Source organism: Orycteropus afer, unplaced genomic scaffold, assembly GCF_000298275.1.
Source record: "Orycteropus afer afer isolate SDZICR_OR568_19922 unplaced genomic scaffold, OryAfe1.0 scaffold00293, whole genome shotgun sequence".
Taxonomy (NCBI): Eukaryota; Metazoa; Chordata; class Mammalia; order Tubulidentata; family Orycteropodidae; genus Orycteropus; species Orycteropus afer.
The window spans coordinates 1868305-1889146 of NW_006921880.1; the positions used below are offsets into that span (position 1 = coordinate 1868305).

Here is a 20842-nt window from a genome sequence, read left to right on the forward strand (position 1 = left end):
TGTCAGATGGATCTTGGCTCAAGGCAAAGAATACCAGAAAGATGTTTACTTGTGTTTTATTGACTATGCAAAGGCATTTGATTGTATGGATCATGACAAATTATGGGTAACATTGAGAAAGATGGGAATTCCTGAACATTTGATTGTACTCATGAGGAACCTGTACCTTGACCAGGAGGCTGTCGTTCGAACAGAACAAGGGGACACTGCATGATTTAAAATCAGTAAGGGAGTGCGTCAAGGTTGTATCCTTTCCTCACACTTATTCATTCTATATGCTGAGCAAATAATCTGAGAAGCTGAACTATATGAAGAAAAACATGGTATCAGAATTGGAGGAAGAATCATTAACAACCTGAGATACTCTGATGATACAACTTTGCTTACTGAAAGTAAGGATGACTTGAGGCACTTACTAATGAAGACTGAGGAACACAGTCTGCAGTATGGATTACATCTCAATATAAAGAAGACAAAAATCCTCACAACTGGACCAATAAGCAGCATCATGATAAATGGAGAAAAGATTGATGTCAAAGAATTCACATTGCTTGGTTCTACAATCGATGCCAATGGAAGCAGCAGTCAGGACATCAGACGATGTGTAGCACTGGGCAGGTCAGCTGTGAAGGAACTCTTTCAAGTGCTGAGGAGCAGGGATGTCTCCTTGAGGACTAAGGTGCGCCTGACACAGGCCATGATATTTCCAGTCGCCTCGTATGCATGTGAGAGCTGGCCAATGAATAAGGAAGATCGAAGAAGAGTTGATGCTTTTGAGTTGTGGGACTGTGAAGAATGCTGAAGGTACCATGGACTGTCAAAAGAACTAACAGATCTGTCCTGGAGGAAGTACAGCCGAGATGCTCCTTGGAAGCGAGGATGGCAAGACTTCGTCTCACCTACTTTGGTCATGTTGTCAGAGGGGACCATTCCCTGGAGAAGGATGTCATGCTTGGTAGGGTGGAGGGTCAACGAAAGAGGGGAAGGCCTTCGACGAGACGGATTGACACGGTGGCTGCGACAATGGGCTCAAGTATAGCAAGGATCATGGAGCTGAGCAGGATCAGGCGGTGTTTTGTTCTGCTGTGCATGGGGTCACTATGAGTCGGAAGCAACTCAACGGCACCTAACAACAACAAACAACAAGAGTTCTTTATATATTCTGGATACTTTGTAAGTTTTTGTTTTGTTTTTTACCTTTTAGTTAGTAGTTTACTGTCTCTTGTCCACCCACCCCTGGTAACCATCAAAGAATATTTCTTTTGTTGTGAAACCCCTTTCTTGACTTTTTACAAAAATAGTGGTCTCATACAGTATTTGTCCTTTTGTGATTGAACAATTTCATTCAGCAAAATGGCTTCTTGAGTTCATCCGTGATATGAGATACTTCACAGATTCATCATTGTTCTTTAATGTTATGTAGTCTTATATTGTATGTATATACCATAGTTTGTTGATCATTGATGAGCATTTAGGTTGTTCCCAGCTTTTTGCTATTGGGAATATTGCAGTTAATATGGATGTGCACATATCTATCCATGTCACAGCTCTTATTTTCTCTAGGATATATACCTAATAGTTAGATCACTAGATCATATGGTATTTCTATTTCCAGCTTTTTAAGGAAGCGCCATACCATTTTTCACAATGGTTGCACCATTTTACTGTCCCACCAGCAGTGTATCAGGGTTCCAGTTCTTCCACAACCTCACCAGCATTTGTTTTCTGTTTTTTTGAATTTCACTGTTAGTGGTGGGGGTGAGATATACCTCATTGTTTTGATTTACATCTCTCTAATAGCTAATGAGCATTTTTTCATGTGTTTGTTAGCTGCTTAAATGCCTTTGGTGAATGTCTGTTTATGTGACCTTGTCTTTTTATAACAATATAGGACATTTATTTAGTAGTATATCTCTCAGTTTGGGATTGTCCTTCATGATCAGCTGTAGTTGGCAATAGTATCACAAAAGTGATGATGTGTTCTCAGTGCATCATATCAAGGGGTACATGATATCTGTTTGTCCCATTGGTGATGTTTTATTTGACTTTGATGACTTAGTTCAAGTTGTCTGCCAGATTCTCCACTGTACTAGTAATCTTTTTCCTTTTGTAATTAATATATAACTTATGGGAAGATAGTTTGAAACTGTATAAGCATCCTGTTCCACTTAGCATCCATTGATACTTCATGTTTGATACAATTATATAGTCATGTTGTTTGAGAAATTAGTCCATTTCATGTAAGTTGTTGAATGTATGTGCATGGAGTAATTGGTAATATTCCCTCATTATCCTTTTTAATGGCTGCAGGAGTTCTATGTCATTCCTAATACTGGGAATTCTCAATGTCTTTTTATCTTTGTCAGTCTTGCTAGATCATTTCTAATTTTATTAACCCTTTCAAAGAGCCACCATTTTTGTTCCATTGATTTTTCTCTGTTTTCCCATTTTACATTGATTTCTGATGTCATCTTTATTTTTTCCCTCCTTTTCTACTTGTTTTGAGTTTAATTTTTACTTTTTCTAGTTCCTAAAGGTTGGAGCTTATCTTATCAATTTGAGCCTTTACCTCTTTTCTGAATGAAAATGTTTAGTATTATGAATTTCTCTCTTAGTACTGCTTTAGCTAAGGAGCTCTGGTGGCGTGCCTAAGGCATTTGACTACTAACTGGAAGGTTGGCAGTTCAAACTCACCACCACTCCATGGAAGGAAGACGGGGCAATCTATTTCCATAAAGATTTAACACCTTGGAAATCCAAAGGGGGTTGCTATGAGTTGGAATCAACTCGATGGCAGTGAGTTTAGGGGTTTTTTTTATTGCTTTAGCTGCATCCCACAAACTTTTTATGTTCTATTTTCATTTTTAATCAGTTCCATTTTTTTAAAGTAAATTTCTTGTGACACTTTTTCTCTCATACATGCATTACTTAGAAATATGTTGTATGATTTCCAAGAGTTTGTGAATTTTCCTATTATCTTCCTGTTACTCATGTCTAGTTTAATTGCATTGTGATCAGAGGTCATACTATGTATCATTTCAATTCTTTTGAATTTGTTGATTCTTTTTTTTTTTGTGACTCCAAATATGGTGTATATGGGTGAATATTCCTTTGTTGTTGTTATGTGCCTTCGAGTCGACCCCTCCTTGGGTTTCTGAGGCGGTATCACTATGGAAGTAGATTGCCCAGCCTTCCCTCCAAGGAGGTGCTTGCAAAGATTGTGTATTCTGTTGTTGGTGGCAGAATGTTTATATATGTCTGTTAGATCGTACTGGCATTGTTCAGACCATCTGCATTCTTACTGATTTCCTGTCTAGTAGTTCTGTCATTTGCTGGGAGAGGAATGTTGAAGTTCCCAAATATAATTATCATAATGTAATATAATTGTCTTTGCTATGTAACATACTTTATCTGATAGTAACATAGCCACTCCAGTTTTGTTTTGACTAGTGTTTGCAGGCATGGTACTATATCTTTTTCTATCCATAACTTTCAGCCTCCAAATGTTTTGCTAACCAAAATATCAGCAGTACAAACCCAGAAGGCTGGTGGTTCAAACCCACCAGCCACTCCTTGGAAGGAAGACTGGGCAATCTACTTCCATATTGATACTGCCTCAGAAACCCAACTAGGGGTCGCTATGAGTCGGGACTGACTCGATGGCAGTGAATGAGTGTAGAAAGTTTACTTCAATTGATGTACCTTTACCCTCTCTGCTATTTTTAATGCAACTGTCTTAGTATAGTTACTTTATATACACTAAACATTTTATCAGATTGATGCTATAATTTTTTCTTCAATCTACAAACATGATTCTTTTTATTGTGGTAAAATATTTGTAACAAAACATTTGCTGTTTCAACTGTTTTTATGTGAATAATTCAGAGACATTAATTATGTTCACCTTGTACACCTGTCCTCACTATCCATTTCCAATTTTTTTATTACCCTTAATGGAAACTCAGCACCCTTTAAACAATAACTTACCATTTCCTCCTCCCACCTGCTCCAGGTAAGTACTAGTAAACTTTAGTCTCTGCATTTAAATAGTCTGTATATTTAATATAAATAGGCAAATGTGATTTTAAAAACTCATTGTAACTCTGAATTCATGAAGAGAAGGATATTTTATTAGATATATGTATTTTTGCCCATTCCATTGTTACATCTTTCTTCCTGAAGTTCCAGCCTTCCCTCTGTTTAGAGAACTTTCTTTAATGCTAGGTTTGCTGGCCACAAATTCTGTTTTCCTTTGTCTTGATTTCCCCTTAATTCCTTAAAGATGTTTTTACTGGATATAGAATTTGTGGTTGGCAGTTATTTGATTTCAAAAAGTGAAATATGTTGTGCTGCTTCATCTGGCCCAATGAGATGAGAAATCTGCTGCAATTAAAACTTCAATATTTCTTCTTTTATCATGATCTTGTTTATCAGTTTAGTTGTGAGAATTTTGTTTTCTTCATGTTCAAGTGTAATCCATACTGAAGGCTGTAGTCTTTGACTTTCATTAGTAATTTCTTTAAGTCATCTTCATTCTTGGCTAGACATTGTGTCATTTGCATATCACAGGTTGTTAAAGAATCCTGATGCCACATTCTTCTCCGTATAACCCAGCTTCTTAGATTATATGTTCAGCACACAGATTGCATATTACGGTAGAAGGACACAACCCTGCTGTACATCTTTTCCAATTTGAGCCATGCACTGGTCATTCCTTGTTCTTTTGGTACAACTCTCTCTTGATCCGTGTACAGGTTCCTCATGAGCACAATTAAGTGTTCTGGAATTCCTGTTCTTTGTAATATTATTCATAATTTGTTATGATGTTATATTTGTGAATTAGTAAAACTTAACTTCTTATTTTTAGATGAGATAGCTATATAGTAACAAAATACCAATATTTGAATAGATTATCTTATCTTTTGTATATGCTCCCTATTTTGAAGACCACTGCATTAGGCCCTGCTGTTAGGTGCTGTTGAGTTGGTTCCTAACAGGAGCAACCCATTGTTTTGTTTGTTTGTTTGAGTCCTGAGCCAACCTTACATCCTTACAGCTGTTGCTGTGTTTGAGTCCATTCTTACAGCCACTGTGTCAGCCCATCTCATTGAGGGTTTTCTTCTTTTGCACTTACTGTCTACTTTACCAAGACTGTAATTCTTCTCCAGGACTTACAACATATCCGAAGTGAGACAAAATCTCACCATTCTTGCTTCTAAGGAGCATTCTGGCCAAATTTGTTTGTTCTTCTGGCAGTCTGTGGAATATTCCAAATTCTTTGCTAACACCGTAATTCAAAGGCATCAATTCTTCTCTCTCTTATTCATTGTACAGCTTTTGTATACATAGGAGGTGACTGAAAATAACCATGGCTTGGGTCAAATGCACCTTAGTCCTTAAAGTGACATCTTTTCTTTTTAACACTTTAAAGAGGTCTTTATATTTAAAGTGGGGTTCTTGTAGATAATATATCATTGGGTCATGCTTATTGAATTTAACAACCTGTCATTTTTTTTTTAATTAGGATTTGGGTGAAGATTTACAGAGTAAATTCACTTTTCATACAGCAGTTCACATATACTTTGTCTCATGTCATTGACCAAAATTTACAATGCAGCAGCTCCCCTCCCACTTCCTCCCCATAGTTACCTCCTCCCAGTATCCATCCCTTCATATTCTTCTGCACCCTGAGCTATCTCCCTGTGCATAAGCAGCCCTTCCTTCTCCCATGATTGTTCTCTCCAGGGCGTGTGTCTACTTGAGGTAAATGTTTAACTCACATGCCTGTACTTTGTTTGCCTGGAGGGGCCATAGTCTCAGTGGTTACACCAGGCTCTATTGGACCAGCAAACCTGGTCCCCCCCTTTTTTTTTTTTTACCTCCAAATGATTTTGAGTTTTGTTCCACATTGTTCTCCCTCTTTATGCAGGATCTCCTACATCCCTTCCAAGTGGATGGCAGTGGTAGCTGGGCACCATCTAGTTCTTCTGGTCTCATAGTTGTATAGGTTGCAGATCGGATGGTGTACCAGTCGCTAGGACTGATTGTTTCCATTAATTTTGGTTTTCTTCTTTCTTCTTGACGAGGAGAGACCTGTTGTTGCATCTAGATGGCAGCTTCCTAGCTTTTAAGGTCCCAGTCGCTACTCGCCAAAGTAGTAGGTGGAACAATAAATACAACCTGTCATTTTTAACCAGTATGTTTAGACCATTCGCATTTAAAGTGAGCATTGATACAGGTGGATTAAAACCTATCGTCTTGCTGCTTTCTGTTTGTTGCATCATTTGTTCTTTGGTTCTTTCTTTCTCTTTATGCTTTTTATAATTTTAATTGCACATTTTTATGTTTCATTTTATCACCTTCATTGACTTATCATTTATACATTTTTTAAAAACCTTTTTTAAATTGAAAAAATACATATAACACAATATTTGCCAATTCTGCGTTTTTGAAGTGTATAATTTATTTTGTGACTTAACCTAATGTTTTAAGGTTCATCCGTCTTATAGCATGTATTAGGATTTCATTTCTCTTTATGACTGAGTAATATTCCAATGTATATATGCATCTTATTTTTATGTCCATTCAGCCATTGATGGACATTTAGGTTGTTTCCATTTTTAAAAAAATCTTTTTTAATGGTTGTCTAGGGGTTACGATATTCATTGTTAAATATTTAAGTCCACCTTCAAATAATAGGCTCTTTCACACGTAAATGCAAGAACCTTACAATAGTATTTTCCTAATTCTTTCCTCCCATTTTTTGTGTCGTTTTTATATATTTACTTATACATGTCCTCTATAAACCCAGTACCTTCTTACTCTAATTTCTTTTTAATGTGACTACTAGAAGGAGGGGTCGCTGTGAGTCGGGGCTGACTCGACGGCAAATAACAACAACAACAACTAGAAAATTTTAAATTACATATGTGGTTTCCATTGAAAAATACTGCTCCAGAATTCTGGCAATTATCTATCTTTACACCTAAATCATATTGTTTGTTTTTCAATCCTATTGTTGGTCCTAAGGAGCTCTGAGGGAGCTCTGGTGTTGCAGTGCCTAAGGCACTTAACTGCTAACCAGGAGGCTGGCGGTTCAAACCCACCAGCCACTCCTTGGAAGGAAGACTGGGCAATCTATTTCCGTAGTGATACCACCTCGGAAACCCAAGGAGGGGTTGTTATGAGTCATAATCAACTCATTGGCAGTGAATTTGGTTGGTTTTTTTTTTTTTTTTTAAGGAGCTCTGGTCACATGGTGGGTAAGACATTTGGCTGATAACCAGATGGTCAGTGGTTCAAACCCACCAGCTGCTCTGCAGGAAGAAGATGAGGCACTCCACTTCTGTAAAGATTTACAGCCTTGGAAACCCAGTGGGGGTTGCTATGAATCAGAATCAACTTGATGGCAGTGTGTGTTTTTTTTCTGTTGGTCCTGTTCATTGTACACTGTTCCATTCTGAACTCTTCTTTCTATATTCTGAATCTAGAAGGTGTTTCCCTTATATTTTCATTCCTACTATCTAGACTGGTAGATTTCTGGCTCTTTCCATAGCCTTCTTAGAGAGAATGCTAGAATAGGAGTGGAGTGATAGGAAGACTATGATATACTTTCTTAAAGTCTTTACAAGTAATTTTCTGTGCCTTCATCATTACTGACATGTACTGTCTACAGTTATGTTTCTCAAAGTGTGATCCAGAGCACTAAATTACCCAGGACTTGGGCCCAGGGATCTAGATGATTTTTATGTACAATGAAGAGACTACCTTTGATATTTATTGTCATGATTTTATAGTTACTTGTGAGTAAGTCTTTATCTTCCCAGTTGGTTGTGAGTACCTGGAGGGGAGAGATTTATATTGATAGTCTCCAAATTTACCATTTTAATTTCCTTCTTTTTTGTTAAATACATTTTATTGAAATATAGTTTGTATACAGTGAAATACACAAAAGTAAAGTGACATGGGCCAATGTTTATTTTTTTGTAATCTTCCCTCCCACCCCCGGTAACCAACAAAGAAAATTTCCTTCCATGTATAAACCTTTCCTTGACTTTTTGCAATAAGGAACTTATACTATATTTCTCCTTCTGTGATTGACTTATTTCACTCAGCAGAATGTCCTCCAAGTTAATCTATGATATGCGGTGTTTTGCAGATTCTACATTATTCTTTAGTGTTGCATAGTATTCCATTGAGTGTATGTACCATAGTTTGGTTATCCATTCTTCTGCTGATGGGCACCTAGGTTGTTTCCATCTTTTTGCTGTTGTAAATAGTGCTGCGATGAACATGGGTGTGCATATATCTGTTCTTGTCCTGGCTCTCACTTCTTTAGGATATATACCTAGTAATGGAATGGTTGAGTCAAAGGTATTTCTAATACCAACTTTTTATGCAATCACCATACTGCTTTCCCCAGTGGTTGTACCATTTTACAGTCCGACAAGCAGTGTATGAGAGTCCCAATCTCTCCACATCCTCGCCAGCATTTGTTATTTTCAGTCTTGTTGAGCTATGCTACTAGTGCTGGGGCAAGATGGTATCTCGTTGTTTTGATTTACATCTCTCTAATGGCTAATGATTGTGAGCATTTCTTCATGTGTTTGTTGGCCACCTGTATATCCTCTTTGATGAAGTGTCTATTCATGTCTTCTGCCCATTTTTTAATCAGATTGCTAATCTTTTTGTTGGGAGCTCTGGTAGCATAGTGCCTAAGGCACTTGACTACTAACCAGAAGGCTGGCGGTTCAAACCCACCAGCCACTCCTCGGAAGGAAGATGGGGCACTCTACTTCCGTAGTGATACTGCCTCAGAAACCCAAGGAGGGGTCGCTATGGGTCGGGTCCGACTCCACAGCAAATAAAAACAACAATCTTTTTGTTGTTGAGGTGTTGGAGTTTTATATAAATTTTAGAGATAAGTCCCTTGTCAAATATGTCATTGCCAAATATTTTTTCCTAATCTGTAGGTTCTCTTTTTACACTTTTGGAGAAGTCTTTGGAAGCACATAAAAATTTAATTTTTAGAAGATCCCATTCATCTAGTTTATTTTCAGCTGTTTGTGCATTTTGGGTTATGCTTGACTGTCCCTTTATGCTATAAATTAGGGCCCTTAAATTTTTAAATTTCCTTCATTTTGAATCTTTCCCACTTAGTATGTTGGTGAACTTTGGTTTATGATACATTGATTGCTTACTCACTTGGTTTGCGCACATGATGTTCCATCTAGTGGTAACATAGGGAACTGCAAGCTCTTTATTTCCTTTTTTAACCAAAGTTTAGTCTTAGCCTGTAAAACTTGGAATGCTATTATAAGGAAACTTACTGAGAAAAGAAAATTATCAATGAATTTTAATGTATATTATAATCGACATTAGTTTTAGATCACATTTATGAAATAATATACTATTATGTGTTATATGTATAATGTGTCGTAATTTTAATTACTTTATATTGTCTTTTTGTTTTGTAACATTTGTGATGTTTCTGAATTATTTTATGTCATGGCAAAGTAAAACTGCTTGATAACAGAATGCTTGTTGTCAGTTTAGGAACTAGACTAAACCAAACTCACTGCTGTCGATTGTGACTCATAGCCACCCCTCCTTGAGATTCCAAGGCAGTATCACTATGAAAGAAGATCATCCAGTCTTCCTTCTAAGGAGTGGCTGGTGGGTTTGAACCTCCAGCCTTCTGGTTAGCAGTCAAATGCCTTAGGCACTACACAACCAGCGCTCCCAGGGACTAGACTAGAGGCTATGAAAATAGACAATAGTATTTAGCACAGTGACTCTCTGCCAAGGTTACACTTTAGAAAGTTGCCTTGGGAGCTTTACAGAAAGATGCCCTAGCCCTTGAGCGGTGGTTCTCAAACTTTAATATGCATCAGAATCACTTTGCAAGGCTTTTTAAAATTTGGGGCCCACCATCCTTTTTCTCGGATTGAGCAAGTCGCCTGAGATTTTACATTTCAAACAAGTTGCAAGGTAATGCTAATGATACTTCTCTGAGACACACTTTGAGAACCAACCACTTCCTTACAGTTCCTGATGCAGTTGGTCTAGAGTTCAGGTTGAGCATTTTTAAGCTCATTTGGGTAATTCAAATGTACAACTAGTGTTGAGAACCTCTGATTTAGATGATGAAATGGAGAGAAGCTTTGATTAGGGTTCTACAAAGTTCTGAGTTAGTTAGATTCAGAAAATCTCTTTACACCTGCTATTCATGTGGCATGGCTTCCATTAGAAGTAACAGAGAACTCTAGTCCTAGAGCAGAGGTTTGTCTGTACATAGAAATCACTTGTGTCTCAGATTCTGATGTAATTGGTCTGGAATGTGATTGAGAATTGAGAGAGCTTTAAAAAGCTCCTCAGGTGATTTTAATATATAGCTGAGGTTAAGAATTACTGCTCATTACTACTTTATATTAGCTCACAGTTCTGTAGGTAGAACACCAGCAGGGTGTGACTGAGTCCTCTGCTGAGGGCATTGCAAGGCAGAAATCAAGGTGTCAGCCGGACTGAGTTCTCTCTGGGTTTTTCTCTGTGGAAAAATCTCCATCCAAGTCCATTGTTCTTGTTTTCAGAATTTACTTTCTTGTAGTAGTAGTAGATCTTAGGTCCCTGTTTCCTTGCTGGCTTCAATGGAGGCTACTCTTCAGCTCCTAGAGGCCATCCACATTCTTCCCTACTTGGCTCCCTCCATCTTCAAGCTAGCAGCAATGTATTGAATCTTTTTTGAGGTTCATGTCTCTGAGTCCTACTTCTGTGACTTTTAAGGGTCCACCTGGATAATCAAAATATTTTAAACCCAACTTTTTTGGACCTTTAGTTGCACCAACAGAATCTCTTTGCAGTAACACATACATTAATATTTGATTTAATAACTGAGAGAAGTGTGTGTTAACCCAGGGCCTGGGAATCTTGGGAGCCATCTTAGAATGATGTGGGATGGGACCAGTTTTTTCTTTTCTGACTTCGGAGTGTATGTGTACTTACCCTTTTGTTTTCCAACGCAGTAAGTTTTGAGTATTTGAGGTAATACATTGGTTAGATTTTGAGCTATGCCTATAAACTCATTTTTAATTTTTACAATTTTAATTTCTTAAAGTCATTCATCTAAGCTCTTTCTCCGTTTCAGTTGATTGGCTTAAGTCCTTGGGGGAAGAATATATTGGGCAACTCCTTTTTCAGAAAAACAATGGGGCAATCTAGAACACCCTCCAGGGATAAAAAGATTAATGTGTATTAAACAATTATTTATCTGCCCATACATCTTTAATTTATGAACTGACACTGACTGCAGATAAACCCAAGGAGAATATCCAACTTTAAAGAAGGATGGTTAATATCATATAGAACATAGACTAGTTGAAAAGGCTATTTCTATCATCTGTTATATCTTTCTTCATTCTAGGAACATTTTTCTTAGCTTGCATTGGTTTCTATAATCAGAGTGACTTCTTGGGCCTGTTAACTCATTAAAATATAGTTTCTATTTTAGATTATTTTATACCTATTTTTTTTAACATACTTTCATAAAAGTCTATTTTCACATAGATACATTCATTTTTCCATTCTTTCTCCATATCTTAAGGTGAGTAATGATTTCAATAGGTTACATGCTTTTAAATTACATTAGAAGTTGGTCATGTGGGTTGTATTTGATAACTATTATGTTTCCTTTATTGATTCACTACTGGAGAATTGTGGATTGGAATTTGTTGTTGGGTGAAATAATGCCTTTGGAGAGAAAATTTGAGTAATTTCCAGAAAAGTACAGAATGAAAAGTGAAGGTCTGAAAAATGGAATGGGTTGTTTATTTTTCAACAACTACTTTGAGAATCTGCTAACATGTTAATGTGCTATAAAGCAACAACAACAAAAAACTCGCTGCCGTCCAGTCGATTCCAACTCATAGCGACCCCAACTTGGGTTTCCAAGGCGCTATCTCTACGGAAGAGGTCAGTAGTTTTCAAAGTATGATACCTAGACCAGCAGCATCAGCATTGCCAGGGAACTTTTAGAAATTTACATGTCGGAAACTCACCCCAGACGAGAATCAGAAACCCAGAATCAGTCTAGCAAGCCCTGCAAGTAATTTTGGTGCATGGTCAGGTTTGAGAACCATAGTGCCTCGGCAGCAGTACCTTGGCAGGTCTGCCAAGAGGTAGTTTGATTTCTCTTAGAATGTGTATAAAACTACTTTAGGGCATTTTCAACAGGTGGTGAGCTAGGTCTCTTATACTTAAGGAGTGGTAAGGAGAGAAGCCTAAATTGTAGTTCTTCTCTATTTTGATTTTACAGCTCTCTGAGGGATTGTTACTTAGAGTAGGGTTTCCTAACTTCTTGCCATTTGGGCTGGATAATTCATTGCTATGGAGGCTGTCCTGTGCATTATAAGATGCTGAGCAGCATCCCTGGTTTTCCTACTAGATACTAGTAACACCCTAAAATTGTGACAACCGAATATATCTCCAAACATTGCCAAATGTGCCCCGGAAGGCAGAATGACCTGAGGGTGAAAAATTAAAAAATCACTAACAGAGGCTATTAGAAAGGTTCTTTGCTGGAGTGCCCCAATGGCTGTGATTTTTGACTATCAATACCACTTCAAAGTAACTTTTAGAGCCTCTTATGTCTAATGTTAAGGAGCACTGGTGGCAGTGATAAAGGCATTGGGCTGCTAACCAAAAAAAAAAAAAAAGAGGTCAGTGGTTCTAACACACCAGCTGCTCTATGGGAGAAAGATGAGGCATTCTGCTTCCTTAAAGGTTTATGGCCTTGGAGACTCTATGGGGGTCACTATGAATTGGAATCAACTCAATGGCAGTGGGTTTATTTTGTTTTTGTTTTTGTCTAATGTTAGAGACAAGTAGTGTTTTCCTATGAATCAGGAAGAATCTTGATTTAAAAGATTATAGTTTACAGAAGAGAGTGCACAAATGTCCTGTCCCCTTCCCTGTCAAGGTACTTTGTAATAGGTAGTTTTGAAAGATGCCCAGAGATTGTCAGAGATTCAATCCTAGGTATACTTTATAAGCATTCTGTAATCAGTTTTAATAATGAGGAAGTATTTTCATTATTTCCTAGCATTTATAAGCAGTTTTAAGAATCTTGTCTGTTTTTAACAGAGTTTGATAATGCTTTGTTCTGAAAGTAGAAAAATAGCATCTTGTTGATCACTAGGACAACCTTTCACAGGATGGTCGTGGTGGAGTACTAATCTTTTACCACTGAAAACTTACTAAAGAACTTGTGTTCCATGTCATAGGCATACATTTTATTTTAAGAATAAACCCCTTTAGTTTCTTAGAGTAATAAAATTTGAAGCATAGGTGGGCTTGTGGTAATATATTGCTTTGGGTTGACTCTCTGAATCTGCTATGATATGAACACCAAGAAGTTTGGTAATGTGTTCATGAGCATGACTCTAATCACACCTGGGATGCCTGAGTAAGACGGCATGTTCCTACACTTACTGGATGTCACAGTTATTCTGAACATAGTCATATAGGGGAATAGGAAGCAGAACTGAAAATGCTAGACAGGCTGAACCCCAGAAGGACTGGTGAGTGGAAACACTTCTGATATAACCACAGTCCAGTGATGGATTGAGCACTGTAGGTGATGGAGAAATGAATCAGCTCTGATGGTCCCTGCCCTTAAATAACTTAATGTAGTAGGGGGAATAAAACAAGTAGACAGATTTCATTTTAAATAACTGTGGAGTTAAATACAGTAAGAAGTACAAAGAAAAACTTCACACTTGGAAGAGGGCTGGTAAAGATTTCATGGAAAAAGATGACATTTTCAAAGGTAATTTAAGGGCAGGTGTGATGTCAACCTGCTGTGAACAGACACTGACAAAAACATCCATTCTCAGTGTAGAAGATGATTAAAGAGCATGGGATCTGGAGCCAGACTGCCTGGGTTCCTGGGTTCAAATCTGCCTAAGAGCTGTGTGATCTTGGGCAAGTTATATATTCTCCTTTGAAACTCAGTTTCCCATTTTAACAATACTATTTTCTTTTCTTACAGGAAATCTAAGGATATGATCAACAAAACAGCATCTCACAGCACAAAATTTTGTGCTAAGTCTGATGACTTATCTAAAGAACTCAAATATTTTAACCAAGAAGGTACAAAATTGGTTGAAGAGTCTATGAAACAGTATGATAAACTCAATAGCAGCCTTGAAATAATATCTCAAGAGACTGAACAAAAATGTGAGGCTCTGAACACAAACACACTTTGTTTTTCTGAGCAATGGGGATCTTGCTTAAATAAAAGGCAACAGGAACTTAAGAACTTACTGGAGGTAATGACTTTGTAACTGGAACCTACTTTGGGGAGAACAGTGATAATTAGGAAATTAATTATGTTTGGCTAAGGACCAATTTTGGGAGCTCTGGTGGTGTAGTGCCTAAGGCATTTGACTGCTAACCAGAAGGCTGGTGGTTCAAACCCACCAGCCACTCCTCAGAAGGAAGGTTGGGCAATCTACTTCCGTAGCAATACTGCCTCGGAAACCTAAGGAGGGGTCGCTGTGAATCGGATCTGACTCAACAGCAGTGAGTTTGTATTTTTGTTTGAAGGACCAATTTCAAAATAAATTATATTTTAAAATATAATGAATGGTTTCAACTTTTAATTATAATACTGGGTATGCTTATATGGGGTCTTGTTTCATGCTTTGCTGTATGTCTCCTAGTTCTAGAAGTTAATTTAACATTTTTGTGATTTCTATCCTGTGCTTTTTGACTTGTTAGCTCCTTCAGGGAAGGGCACCCTGTCTTTTGGCATATAATATCTTTCACCTATATGTGCTTTTTCTCCAAAAACATTGAAACTTATTATTTCTTTACGTATTTAGAATATTGTTCTGGTTGCTCAAAGGATACTTGATATGTTTGTGGGTTTGCTTGAACTTCACACTTGCATGAGCCCTTTGTGGCTTAGTTTTTTTCTGTGCAATAAAAGGATTTTTCTAACATTCTCATGAATTTAGGTACAAAGAATTAAGTATTTTATTAAGCTTTTTAAACTGTTTTCACTAAATTGAACCAGAGCTCATGGGGAAATGACTGATTTCAGTCATGAGGCATGAAATGTATAAGATGAGCCTAGGCATCTTGTTTTGTCATAACCAGAAAGAAAGGAAACAGTTAAAACATTACTGGAGTTGCATCAAGTTGACTTAGGAGCCAACTTGAAGGCATGATGGTATGGTTTGAACATCAAAAAGAGTAATGATTATCCTAGGTTAGCACACATCAAATATGTTACAACTCATGTATTGGTTAAAAACTTCATAGGTCTCCTGTGGCGCCTGCTAGGGAAGCAAGCATTATTCTGAAAACTGGTAAATAAGGGAAAACAATTGAGCATCCATCTGTCTTTCCAGAAAAAACTATTTTGGTTTTTAGCAGGGTAATTGATGAGGAAACGTATTTTGTAGAAGAATCCAAGGTAATGAAATGCTGAAGAAATGATAAAATACCACCATTTTGTAACTCCTAATGCAGTAACCCCTATGAACATTAAAGAGTACTAAAACCATTTGATCAATAGCTGGTAGAGAACTTCATATTTAATAGGCTGATCACACATGAATCTACTGATAATCTTAACACGAGAGACGTAACCAGGTATTGTGTGCTGTCAGTACTTCCTATGAATTATTCCTGCCAAAAAATTGAACCTGAATTAGATCAAGCCTCTAGATCTAACTAGTTTATGGAAAATAACAGAGACAGAGAACAGATGAACATAGGAAAATGTGTCATGGAGATGCAATCAGCCAAATCCAGAATTTGAGGGGTTCAATAGAGCAAAAAGATGGTTTCTTCAACAACAAAACTTTTTTCCAAGGGAAAAGAAAATGAGGAGAGGTAACCTCCTCAAAAGACTTCAGACTAAGAAGACCTGAAGTCCTAGTTTGCTTGGAACACTTGTTTCCTTGAGGGTAATTATTAGGAATGGTCCCTTTCACTCTCAAAAATGTTCCAGTTTGGATGATAAATTATATTAGTCACCCACTTAAGACATATCAACCAAATCTAATAATGAATTCTGATTCAAACAAGCCAATTGTGAAAAAACACTTGGGACAACTGGCAAATTTTGAACATTGACTAGATATTTAATATGACAGAATCATTGTTAATTTTTTTAGGTATGATAGTGTCTTATGGTTATGTTTAATTAAAACATTTTTTTTATCTCTCACCAATATATGCTTAAGTAGGCTGTTGAAATTAGATTTGCTTCAAAATAATCCTAACTGGGAGGAGGAGTAAGTGGCCAGGCTTGTTTCATCTGTAACCCTATGTGTTGATCAAATTGTTGAAGCTGGGTAATAAATTCAAAGAGGTTAATTATAATATTCTCTCATTTTTGTATGTGTTTTAAAAAATACTGAAAATTTAAAGGTAAGAGAAAATGCTATATTGAATTAAATCACTGGTAACTTTAATTTTAGTAATGAAATTTCTGAAGGCTCATGCATCATTTGCAGGTTGTAAACCAAGGTTGTGAGGCTTCAACTTCAGAAATTACTGAAAAATTAAGTGGACATAAAGCAGCTCATGATAGCCATCGTAACATGTTCCTTGATCAAATAACAACTGATGAAGACATACTGATGTCACAAAGTCTACAACTTAATGAAACCACAAAAACTGGTTTGACTAAGCTTCACTGCTTTCTGCAACAGGATCTGAAACTGGATATCCCAACAGGTACTTTGAAAGGGAAATAGAATTGTTAAAATTTTCTGAAGTTGAATTCATCCCTGTACAGTGGCAGATGTTCAGAAAATCTAGGTCTTGCCATTGCTTTGTGGGAATTTACTGCCTCACTATGTTGTTGTTGTCGTGTGCCGTCAAGTCGGACCCGACTCATAGCGACCCCTCCTTGGGTTTCCGAGGCATTATCACTACGGAAGTAGATTGCCCCATCTTCTTTCCAAGGAGTGGCTGGTGGCCTCACTATAGTCAACTCAAATATAGAAAAATTAGAACCCCAAAATCGTTTTAATCATGTGTTAGATGACATAGGTGATAAGAGTACTCCTAGAAATTTGGCATCACAAGTTAGTAAAATTTCACAAACATTGGTAAAGACATTAAGAAAGAACATTTTAAAAGCAGACTATCATTGAGAGACAACATTTAAAAGCACCATTTGTAAAAGAAAAAGGACACCAAAAATGTTGGAGAATATGTCCAGTTTAATGGAGAGATGACCACATTTTGCTTTTTGTTATTTGTCCTTCTCATTTTGTCAGGGATTTTCAGATTGACATTAGGGGCTCACCATTTTGAGTGATCAGAGATGGCAAAGATCAGTGTAAGGTATGATTCAGGGATGCCTTCATGGGAAACAATGTAACAAGTTGTTTACACAGGATGCATAAGTGGATTATTTTAGTATGATTGTGGTGCTGGATGCACACACTTAAGTTTGGTCAAAATCATTGAATTACATACACACTTAAATTAGTAAATTTTGTGTTATATAAATTATACTCAAAGCTGTTCTATATTTTAAAAAATTAAAAAAGGAGATGATGTAGATGAATATTGATTCATTTTTTCCAAAGAGAACTATATGATTTATTGGTCATTTTTCAATGAAATTAAGAAACATAAAATGTTAAGGGAAAAGGAAGTGCCTTTGTAAATTATCAGAGTATGAATTCTTATCATAATGGAGTATAACTGGTTAATTCTCTTAGTTACTACACCTAATTTATAAAGGTTTTTGCTGGCATAGTGGTAAGGCATATATTTAGCTGGTAACCAGAAGTTTGGTGGTTCAAACGCACCAGCTGGTCCATGGGAGGAAGATGAGGCATTCTACTTCTGTGAAGATTTACAGCCTTGGAAACCCAGTGTGGGTCACTATGAGTCAGAGCCAACCTGATGGCAATGGGTTTGGTTTTGTTTACACCTAACTTACAGTGAAATGATTACCCCTTTCAAAATAATCATATTGGGAAAACAACACTTAGCCCAGCAATGCTGCCATTTCTTCACACTTCTGTGACTCCTTTCAGAGCCTACAACACATCTTTTGTATATCCTTAGAGATGGCAAATTTTGTGTTTTGGGGGTAGGTTGAGTATTGAAAATAATTGTCTATTTATAGTCAATTGTCAAGTTAGAAATATTAATTGCAAGCTATATATGCCCGACAGGTAACAAGACTGATTTTCACATTTGGCAGTGGTTGTATTATTGGAAGACTCATTTGGAAGTATAAGTTCTAGCATATTTTTTTAAAAAAAGATTATTTATAGCCTAAACTTCAGTTTTTCCCACTTACATAATGTCCACTAAAGGTACAACACCACAGAGGAAGAATTATTTATACCCATCAACACTGATGAGAACGGAACCGAGGGAACAGCTCATTGATCAGTTAAAAAGGAAACAGCCTGAGCTTTTAATGATGCTAAACTATTCGGAAAACAACAAAGAGGAGACTAGTGAGGTAAAATTTAAAGCGTCGTAATTTTAGAACTCTCCCATAAACTTCTGATAGCATCAAGTTAATTGTGAAGAATTTTAGTCTTTGCCCTTAGGTCCTCTTTCCTCTTATTAAAAATAGTTGCCTGGCCTGTAAGCCTACTTATTTTAATCTTGTCATTTTTTAAATTATTAAACTAATACATACTAATATTTAATATATATAACATTCTTAGCATGCTGGACACTGTTCTAAGAATTTTACAATCAAGTTTCATAATCAGTGATTTTAACATAGTATTATAGAAAAGTTAGGAAAATAAGAAAGAAAGAAAGAATAATCCCATTGTTCTGAGATTACCAGCTGTAACATTTTAGTATAGCCACTTCTGTATATGAACATATTTGATATTATTTTAATTATTTTGTGGTCTTCTTACTAATTTTGTTGAGGTTTAACAATGGGCAATGTGTTATTATATTCAAAGAAGAAGATCCCTGTATGTTTATGAAGATTTTTAAGCCTTTAGACTTAATCACTCATCCCGCTTCTTATTTTAGAACTTAGATGAAGAAAACGCAGTTGTAGGACACACTACTACTGCTGAAGAAACTCCGAGTCAAGAGCCATGTGTAGATGTAGGTGCTGGTGTGGACTGTTCATCACGTGGTGGGGTTCCATTTTTCCAGGTACCTGATTATGTCATATCATTTAACCCTTCCACATCTGACTTAAGTCAGTCACTTTCTTTTTAATATAAAGCCATTACTTAGTTTAGTAATCTGGTGGAACAATAAAGAAATTTCATTCCTTTGGGGTGATAGCTTGTCAACTTGTCCAACTTAAATTATTTACAAAAATGTTGATATTGATAAAGGGTTTTCTATTGGGTAAATAAAAACATTAGACTTGAATCTCTACCCTCATCTGGTAATCGTTAACTATTACATTAATCTTCCTTTTGCCTCCTTCATATTCAGAATGGATACTGAGAAGGAGTCACCTCTCTTTTTCCTCCATATTTGACATGGAAGTTCAAGTCTATATCTGCCTATAAACTGACTTTGAAGTCTGGGATGTTTTTGAATATTTGTAGACCAAAGGGCTTTCAGGTTACATTAGTGATTTCCCCTGTCTAAGGCGCTTCCCTTTTAACTTTACCTCGTATTTCCTGCTCCGCTCTTATGCAGTTAAATCCTATGATCTGCCCCTTTTCAACACTGCTATGAGCATGGCACTGTACTCTGTGTATCATCTGTTCCTCTATTTTGAGGACATGAGCCTAGACAGTGCCTATAAAGTGAATAAGGCATTGATGTCACTAGTCTCATAAAACTCTCTATGGGAAAATAGGATTCCAATGAAATAAAACTTCCAATTGAGAAGTATGAGATAAGATGTTTTTTAAAGAAGCAAAAACAAAAGTATCTTAAGGAGGTAGCCCATGTATCAGATTCTCTTAAAACAGAACTGCCTATTTTGCATGATAATAGATCTTTTTTTTTTTTCCCCCTAGCACAGGTTTCTTAACAGAGGTACTGTTGACATTTTGAGCCAGATAAGTCTTTGTTGTGGGGGCTATCCTATACCTTATACAATGTTTAGCAGCTTCCTGGTGTCTACCACTAGAAACCAGGAGTACCTCCTAGTTACGCCAACCAAAAATATCTTCAGACATTACCTGGAGGGCATACTCACTTCCTGTTGAAGACTATTGCCCTAGAATAAAATACGTAATTGTGCCTTAGAAAATAATGCAGAAAATTAATATTTCTTTCATCCCACTCCTTCCATTGGTATGAAATAAAGAAGGCATTCACCTCTACTTGCCACACTTTGTGTTGAGCCTTTCATCAAGTTTCCTACCCTTAAATTTCTTGCGTTATAATCCAGAGGACTTTGAAAATAGGGTACAGCCAATGTGTATCAGATGCTAATTTATACTGATTTAATTTCTCCCTTTAAATCCATAGCATAAAAAACCACATGGAAAAGACAAAGAAAACAGAGGCGTTAACCCGGTGGAGCGGCCCAAAGTGGAAGAAGCTACAGAGCAGTCTGTCGCGAGGAGCCGGCTGCCTCTGCGAGCCCAGATAAACCTGTAGTTAACTTGAAGGTTGAGAATTTCATTTTTAAGAGAAATGAAAGATAAAACCTGTAACCCCAGAACCTGTGCCTTATGTATATATTTAAAAAAAGACCAGAAGGCATCAAGACAGTACTGTACATTCAGTTGAAATTAATATGGCTATTCATTTTTCTGTCATCTTTGTAGTTCACTGTGTATTAAGTTGGGTTGAATTTGGGGTTTTGCATTGAATGAATATGCATTTCTAGCCTTTGATGTACAATAGCCCTTTCATA

The 20842-nt window shown here is 36.8% G+C and overlaps 1 protein-coding gene across 1 annotated transcript in view; it reads left to right on the forward strand.

Annotated features, from left to right (window-relative positions):
• KIF11 (kinesin family member 11) overlaps positions 1–20583 on the forward strand; it is a 67140-nt gene extending 46557 nt beyond the window's left edge. Inside the window, exons 18-22 of the mRNA XM_007951264.1 lie at positions 14045–14324; positions 16524–16746; positions 18351–18502; positions 19039–19167; positions 20452–20583. Of these exons, the coding sequence (XP_007949455.1) occupies positions 14045–14324; positions 16524–16746; positions 18351–18502; positions 19039–19167; positions 20452–20583 (916 nt within the window). The remainder of the gene's footprint in view (positions 1–14044; positions 14325–16523; positions 16747–18350; positions 18503–19038; positions 19168–20451) is intronic.
• Positions 20584–20842: the final 259 nt, after the last annotated feature.